Below are 9051 nucleotides of genomic sequence, written 5' to 3'. Positions count from 1 at the left end.
GGAGTGGGATGGTGACTGAATTGTCAATCATGCTAGCAATCTTGGGCCAGAAAAAGTGGCAGTCTTGGACATTGTAAATCTATTATAGGTATTCTAATATTAGGCAGAAATATCTTGATATTGGTCAGTGGTGCTCCTAGTGCAATCAAAGAGATGTCTTTCCTGAGTTCAAGTAAAATTGCATAGATTCTAATTTCTATGTGAGCTTACAGAAGGCCAATATAAAACATATGTGAGTTTTTGATGAAAATTTAGATTTGGAAAGATAGCCATCATATTGTTAGCTATCATATTTTTCATGACTTAATGTTATTTTATTTAGCTTATCTAATATCATCTACTAGTATTTTTTCAAAATCTACCAAATATTTGCTATTGGAACTTGACACACCATCTTTAAAGATTAAGAGGCAATCTATGTTGGAAAGGTAAGTGATTTCTCTTTATCTTCTAGTTTTGAATGACATTTTATTTATTAATTTTTATTTTCGATGATGTTTTATATGGTAGGATTCTTCTTTAAATTATGCCTTACAGCGTTTCCTTTGCAACATTTAGTGCAATTGCTAGTTTATTTTTTTCTATATATAGATATATATGAAGTTGATATCCACATAAATTAGTTAACAGAAATATTCAAATAATTTATTTGAATCTCTTGTTAAAATATTTTTGAAAAGTATAAGGTTTAAACATATGATTCACACATTTTGTTTACTTCTAATTATTTTAGAGCATATTCATTTTTTTTCATTATAGCAGACACTATTTTTCTATTTAGAACATAATTTTTATTTTAAAGGGGCACGCAAGGACGAACTTGGCTGTAGAATGAGCCTCTCGACTCAACTAGCCTCAAGTTTTTAAAATTTTCCTTTACTATCCTAAGTTAGGGGTTTGGTTAGGGGTTTGGCTGTAAATTTTCCTTAGCTACCATTAGTTAGGAGTTTGGCCGGTTAGGGGTTTGGCCAATATGGACGTTTAATGATTGAATTTGTCATGAAAAGCAACAATAAAAAATTATGTACGATAATTTAATATTTACATTTAAGTTAAGACATGGTTTTCAATTGAGTAAAAATTACATATTTTTCAGTAATGGTGAGATGCATTCGATAATATTTCAATCCCATCATTGCAATACTTTATAAGACTATATGTTCAAGAAAACCTAAGTTCTAGCTTTGAAGGAACTTTTGAGTAGTGTTCAACTTTGATATCCAAAGAACTGAAATATCTCTTACAAAATAATTTAATTTACATGTAATTTAATTTACAATGTTGGTTACATAATCCTTTGATCCAACTCCGATGGAGGTATTAATTATAGTAGGCAGAAGCTTAGGTTGAGACTATGCAGCTTCCACAAGGTTTGGACTATAGGAGACATCAACAGCAGCATGCAGGTTTAGGTATCAAACATCTAATATCTACAACAGTTTGGTGGCAAGTGGATGCTAGAAAGGCAATTGTGATATGGCTGACCCCTAGAACTTGCTGTCAACAACACAATTGGCTGACCCCTAGAACTTGCTGTCAACACCACATGTGGCTGACCCGTAGAACTTGCTGTAAACACCATATTTGCCAACATTTACCTTAGCAAGAGATAGCTCATATTTGCCAACATTTACATTAGAGAAATAGCTGCTGCATCCTCGCCAGCAATACTATACAGCCAAACAACCCTACCAAATACTGTACAGCCAAACAACCCTACCAACTTTCCTTTCAAGTTTTAGGTGCAAACTCGCCACATAACTCCATTACTCTTCGGTGTTGATTTCCATCGAAAACAAACATGTGCAACCATCCCTGCAGGCCACTGTAAGTGTCGATTTCAATCCAACAAAAACCTCCGAGGCAAGAAGACAATGGTTGGAAAAACGCTCAGTAGAATAAAAGTAGTGTAAACCATTCGCACTTGTGATTCCAATAGAGTTCTCAATTAAGGTGTTGCAAATTATTTATGTGGGTGACACAGCTGCTCAACAACTCTGTGAGATGTTGCACATCCCTGTTCTCCACATAAATAACCTACAGCCCAAAAGCTTTTGACAATAGGCAGAACGTTTCATAACCCCTTCCCAACTGAGCATGCTTCCTAACCATTCTCCATTCTTTTGCCTCCTCGACAGATTTCCCTTGGTATCTGAATCCACTCATATGTGCAATCCCTGTGAAGGGGTAATGTTTGAATCTGTCCTCGACAGAGATAACGGATTACCGAAGGTGTAGCCACTTACTAATGTTTCAAACAACTCCCTCAGTTGCAGAGTTCTGGAATATCACTGGGGCAGCCGTCCTCTGCTGCATCTCAGAATCATTGTTCCCTGATTCATTCTCTTCTGAATCCCATAGAAAATGGGCATAAGAGCCAAGTACAAAGCTGCCAAACAAGCATACCCAATTGGTTACCCAGATCATCAAATGCAAGATTACCAGTCCTGATCATACCGCTAATACAATAAGAATACAGATTTTCCAAAACAGAGAGCGAGCAATGAAAAGCAGAGCCTGCTCACCTGTCATCCGGATTCGCCTGCACAGCTTGATCAAAACAAGCCTCAGCATGAGAAGCATCTCTGCGAACTTCCCACATCAGATTGGCATAAAGAGCGAGTACCTCCCCATCGCCTGGGCTTGCAAGTATGGCTCTTCCATAGTACTTCTCTGCCTTGGCAAGGTTGCCTTGAACCTAATTATTAACAACAAAATGCGTCCACTATAAGGCTATGGAATTCACCAAAGGGGCATACAAATATGTTTGCTGGGATTTATCCATACCTCATGCAGGAACTTTGCATAGTTTCTTAGCAGGAGTGAGTTGCCCGGATTTGCCTCCAGCATTTTCTGATAGTGAACTTCTGTACACTCAGAAACAGAATCAGTGCTGGAGACTTCTTGATTCACACCAACAATGCCAAACCCTCCAGCTATATACATCGCCCCATTCTCAGTCTCAGACACCGATTGTGAATTTCTCAGCACAGGAATCGAACCAGAAGCCCCTTCCACTCCTGTAGGCCTCAGAACATCATGTTTTCTTCCCGAGATAAAAGGGTTTTCGCTACCCATATGATCAACAACAACGGCAATTTTATGGGCCGGTTTGAAACTTTTTGGGGGACTCATATGGATATCAGCTTCCAAGTCCCAGGTCCCTGATCCAAAAGCACAAGAGCTAGACAGTGGTTTTGCAGATTTGCAGCGCCTCAACCTCGACTCTGGCTCTAGCTCCTTCAGACCATCGGGCCGTTGTAACATGGGATTAATGGAGTCCAGAATGGGACTAGGATTAATGGAGCTCAGAATGGGACTAGAAGAGCTTCGCAGCAGCATCTTTGCAAGAAATCCCAAATCTAAAAATGCGAAAAAGCTAAATAACGGGGATTCAGAGAATTCCTTCACTCGGATCTCCTAAAAATGCGAAAAAGCTAAAGAATGGAGATTCAGAGAATTCCTTCACTCGGGTCTCCTTTTGCTAGAGCATAACATGGCATATTATAGCTTTTACCAGCGCCGTAATGAAATACTGTGTACGCTTTCGCGAGGTTCGATCCGGGGTGCTGATGGTGATATTTTCGCCCTTTACTGGAAAGCAGAATTGCGGGTTTCCTCGCAATTGCTCAGGCAGAATTGGCGATTTTGACAGATAATCAGATTTCACGGACGGGCAATACCGGTAGTGACCTGACGACGACTTTACGACGACAAAATCGATGGTTATCGAGGGCCGCAGCTTCGCACATTTGACATATCAACAGTGGAGATTACCGGTTGGTGAGGATGGTATCCGGTGGCTGGTTTCTATGTGCCAGAAACCAGGGCATAGCTAACGTCAGTTATGTAGATGGTCTTTAATCAAATATAAAATATTTGTATATACAAATATTTTATTTTTATAATGATTTATTTTGTCCCACATGCACTGAGCACTCATTTTGAATAATAATTTATTTGTGCCTTTACTCTCTTGTGATTAGGATGTTTGAGGGTAATAAGCATCTATTTACCTAGTGCCGAATGTTTTATATATTGGAGTATGCATTATTGGAAATATCAAACATTCAACCCTGTTAAAAATTATAAGGAAAAAATCTAAATGTTTAACCTGTTAAAAAGTTAATTTACACATTAAAATATCCATAAAAAATATAAGGAAAAAATTAAATGTTTAACCTGTTAAAAAGTTAATAAATTAAAATATCCATAAAATTATTTTAAAATTAAAAAAGTTTATAAAAAATATATGGTATAAATAATTTAATTAAAAATATATGGTGGAATGTGAATTATGTAAGTTGAAATTATTATTAAAAATATTTAAATTTTAATCCTATTAAAATTATTGGGTTTAGAACTGTTATATAGTTAAGTATGGAGATGGTGTAGTGTCTGTGTAAACATTTAAATGTCAGATTTTATATGAGAGAAATGTTGTAGTATCTAAATAAAATGAAACATTAAATCAAATAATAATAATAAAACATAATGTTGACTTAATTAAAAAAAATAAATTTATTTAATTTAATTTATTAAATTAGGAGATATTATATCATCCAATATGAAGCAAATGATGATGATGATTAACGTCCACTAAAATCAAATGATGATGATGATTAACATTCACTAAAAGCAATGTGGTCTATACGACTTTAAGATAAGAGATTAATTGAGTCTCTTTAATATTTTATTTCTATGATAAAAAGTAGGGAAGTGTTACTAGATTACTATAGTTATGATGACTTAAGAAGTTAAGAAAGTTGGCAGTGTGGCAAATGTTTTGGAAATGAGAACGGATGTGAGTAAGAGTCGGGCAATCTAAGAAAAAGTGCTTTTCATTTTCAACCCTCTTAGTATCACAAAGGTGACAGATTCCATCCCAAGGTATTTTGGGAATACATCAACACTCAGTGTCACTTCAAAGCTCACGAGAATTAGTTATTATCTTCACAATGTTCATTTTCTTCTTAGCATTGGTCAAGACAAAAAGATAATTTTGGTTAGCATGAATAGGGTTGATCACCTCCTTATAATATCTTAGCTTCATTTTCCCTTCTAACTCCTTATAATCCCACAACTTATCTTTAAGTTTAGAAGTAATAGTATTTTTAATATTATCATTCTTCTCAAATATGATCTCCTCCTTTTTCACCCAATACTCAAGCCAGGACTTGGCATCCTTGTGCCATCCTTGTTTGAGCTGGAGATGAGGGTTTTAGCTAGAGTTAGAAGCGATTTTGGGGAACCTCTTGGCTTCAATGTTGTAAAGTTTCTTCTTATAAACCAAATAGTACCTAAACATAGTCATGCTTTCAATGGGGGAAAGGCTAGCTTCAATCAAGAGGATATGATAGGGACTATTACCTTTAATCTTGAGGTTGTAGGTTATAAATTGTTTTTGGATCAACTCGATCTTCCTCAACAATTCTCCAGATATACTGCAATCCAAACCTCACAACCATATAAAATAACAAGGGTGATGAGAGTTTCATAAAGGAACTTTATTTTACTCCAAACACGGAGAATAATTGACTTACAATTGTTTTCAAGCTCATAGTAAACTTTTCAACCTCCAATAATCCTTTTCTCAATGCTATAATTCAAGTTGAGCTAATGATGAATGCCAATATTTAAATATTTATATGAAGAAACCTTCTCAAGTAATTGTTATCATAGATGAAATTATCATGGTTAACCTTTTTGGATTTAATTATCATCACCTTAGTCTTGTTAGCATTAACAGTCATACCCAACTTAGAGCAATAATCATGGAGGATCCCAACTTAGAGCAGTAATCATTGAGGATTTTAAGTTGCTTATCGAGATCATAATGACTTCTTGCTAGAAGAACGATATCCTCACCATAAAGGAGGAGAGTAATGACCATACTAGCAAGCTTGGGGCCATTGCATCCCGCAGCATAATGATGGTAAACATTTATATATCAACCCAATATGAGAGATGTATCTATAAAATGAAATATTAAATAAAAATAATAATAAAACATAATATTTACTCAATAAAAATGAAAATAAAAATAATAAATTTATTCAATTCAAGTTGTAATTTTGTTTTTATTAATAAAATTGCTAAAATTGCAAACTTTTTTTTCAAGGAATAAACCATAATATGCATATCACATTAAAAGAAATTTAAGTAATAATGATTCATATTCATAACCATCATATTTTAGAACATATAATCCACAAATATATAAAAACTTAATAAATTTATAAATAAAAGTAATTAAAAATTTATGTAAATCAAATATTTCAAAATGTAATTTTTTTTTTCAAATTTACATTAACAAAAATATTTACATATTAAACTATTTGATTCCTCTAGATTTTGAATAAATTTAAAAAAATAAATATACATTAATTATCAAAAACACTTAAAATTTAATCAAGTTTTCATGACCTACTCATATTAACAAATCAAATAAAACTAATTTAAAATTATAAATAATTAAATTATTTTCACTTATAATTTAATTAAAGATGTGATGATTACTAAAATTTGGGTTTAATTTTGGCATTTAAAGAATTTTGTAAAAATAACTAAAGGAACCTTGAAAACCTACGTCATCTGATTTGTCGCTTTGCCCTGCCTTTAATACGGATCATAGACGTCTCCGTCGATCTATAGTAAATTGCTTTTATCAATTTAACTTTTGTTGATTTATAATGCAAGTGCTCTAAATAAATATGTACATTTATTCCTAGTCATTTTCACTAGCGCTCATTGCATTGACATTTTTTATTTCAAAAAATAAATTATGTTATTGTTTTTTATTGGATGTAAGAAATATTTTTTTAAATTCCAGCCGGCGTTATACTCTGCTAATAATAGTATTGATATAAATTAATAATACTATTGATTTAATTTAATTTTGTATTTTAAAAGTTTTTCAAAATTTAAATTAATAGATTAAGAGAATGGATATTATCTTTATATTTTGAAAATAAAATTTAATATAAATATATAGAAAATATTTTACATTTTCAATTTTTTAATATTATAAAAATAATATAATTTGTCTATTCAATATATTTTTTTTTTTAAGTCAAAGTTTTATTTATTTAGTAAAAAAATACATCAGTAATAAAATGTAGCTAGTTTCACTCTGATCAGGTTGGTTGACTACTGCAATCAACATATGATAAAGAAACAAAAGAACAACTAGAGGCACAATCCACAATTTAGGAGGCCAAAAACATCAGAAAACACATGTAACCATGCTTAGGCATCAGAGGTAATAGAAACAGGATTGTTCAAAGCGGTCCCTAGAGGAGGAGGAGGAGAAGGAGGACGGAAGGAACACTATACATGCTCTTCGAAGTAAGTCATCCATGACTCCAGTTTCTCCACCTTCTCATATAACAAATTCTAACCACGCCATACCACACAACCTACTCCCATACATGACATTGAAAGTAATGCATCTTGTTTAGTGTAGCAATGAGCTTTGCATGTTCTTCCTGGCAAGCCCTCTCTGAAGTTTCCAGGCGGTCCAGTACAAATTGGATTAGATCCCGACAATTATCCAAACAACAGTGTCTCTCCTTGGTTTCCCCACGTCCCTGTCGTCGTGCCTTCCTTCATCTACCCATGCCACCTCTACGCGTCGCACCACCCCTCTTCAGTGTCCATGTGGTTCTCCCCCCATGACCAGCCAACGAGCTGCCACAACCACCACGAGCCCCTAAAACCGCCTGACCCGAGTTTCATGTAGTTCGACCACCCTAACCAGAACTTAGAGGCTCCTTTACCGCCATTGTCACCTGTAAGTGTGAACCTCGTCCCCCTTGGTTGGCCGAAATTCATTTAGATGGGGGAAGAGAACGAGCATTGCGTGAAACAGGGAGTATTGTATCAAAACCAACGACGCCAATTAAATGCGTAGCGAGCCAACAATTATCAAAGCACACCAGTAAGATGACTGCAAAGAAACTCCCCAAACACACCAAAGAATCACTTATTAACTTGACCAATGGAGCTACAGGAAATAGAGATACTAGCCCAACAGAAAAACAGTTAACCATCAACTCACAAACCCTGATCACTCACAAAAAGATCACTGACTGAAAAAACTGAGGAAAAGCACCCTTCTGCCATGGAAATCTCTCAAGAATGCAGAACCCCAAAGGAGAACCGCTTGGTAGGATAGACCTGCTTCCCTATAGACATAGAAGAAATCCAAGAGCGGAGTTACCAACCACCCATAACAGGGCTCGCGGGTTAGCCCAATAACCAGATACACATCCCTGATACCACTTAGGAAAGCTCGAAACCACACATGAAAAAAAAAGTCGTCCAATTCTGCGACCCTAATGTTGAGGAGGGGGAGTCGACTGCGGAACCACCATCACTCCCAGACAGGGCACCAACAGAGGAGTTCAAGAATGCCATAATAGATCAACCTATGCCCATTAGACTACCACAAAAACCCAGTTGCATGTTAGACCAGAAAAGTGCCACCCTCCATATACCAACGACGTTCACCCATCCCCGCTCCCAACAAGGATGATGGGAATCCCACACACATAACATTTACTCGTCCTGTACTTAGAACACTGTGAGAGGATAGGGAGGTCGACCCCCACACCAACGACCAAGTGTTTAACGTCATCAACCACACATTGGGATATCTTCCATGTTTATCACCCCCATCGAGGATGCCTCTTTCGAGGCCACAATCCTGCTGAATTCCACGAGGTGGGCATCTTGTGAAGTAGAAGGCCAATCCTTGATAATTTCCTGTCCCTAGTGCTCACTCCCCTAATTAGCAAGTTTTCCAGCCACCTTATTACCTTCTCGGTCCACAAGCTCCATGATTACATACTCAAAGGAGGGAGGCCAGGAGTGGATATGTTCACCTATAAGCTCAAGTCTCCAGGTTTTGATTACTCTGTCCGGGGGGACCCATTGATTAAATTTTGCAGCATAGAGATTGCAATTTGAGAATCTCCCACAACCTGCAGTTTTTCCAATCCCATTTCAGCCGTTATTTCTAACCCTTTCTCCAATGCTAGGAATTCAACC

The 9051-nt window shown here is 35.8% G+C and overlaps 1 protein-coding gene across 1 annotated transcript; it reads right to left on the bottom strand.

The window, feature by feature from the left end:
* Positions 1 to 1236: 1236 nt before the first annotated feature.
* On the bottom strand, positions 1237 to 3576 carry LOC149220959 (uncharacterized). Its single transcript, XM_089384959.1, has 3 exons — positions 2788 to 3576; positions 2526 to 2698; positions 1237 to 2389 (listed from the first exon to the last, which is right to left on the bottom strand). The coding sequence occupies exons 1-3, from the start codon at positions 3340 to 3342 to the stop codon at positions 2254 to 2256; spliced, it is 864 nt and encodes a 287-aa protein (XP_089241085.1). The 5' UTR covers positions 3343 to 3576; the 3' UTR covers positions 1237 to 2253.
* Positions 3577 to 9051: the final 5475 nt, after the last annotated feature.

This window comes from Pinus tabuliformis, chromosome Q, assembly GCF_031772625.1.
Source record: "Pinus tabuliformis cultivar Carrire ecotype Pingquan chromosome Q, CPIR1, whole genome shotgun sequence".
Classification (NCBI taxonomy): Eukaryota; Viridiplantae; Streptophyta; class Pinopsida; order Pinales; family Pinaceae; genus Pinus; species Pinus tabuliformis.
The sequence above is the reverse complement of the archived record's forward strand: the minus strand, read 5'-3'. Positions and strand labels throughout refer to the sequence as shown.

Bases quoted from the DNA above. Each gene is read 5' to 3' on its own strand.
- LOC149220959 (XM_089384959.1), bottom strand. From the start codon at position 3,342: ATGCTGCTGCGAAGCTCTTCTAGTCCCATTCTGAGCTCCATTAATCCT. The intron at 2,699-2,787 runs GTATGGATAAAT...GTTAATAATTAG, and splicing joins ATGCAAAGTTCCTGCATGAG to GTTCAAGGCAACCTTGCCAA. The intron at 2,390-2,525 runs GTGAGCAGGCTC...CTTGTTTGGCAG, and splicing joins CAGGCGAATCCGGATGACAG to CTTTGTACTTGGCTCTTATG.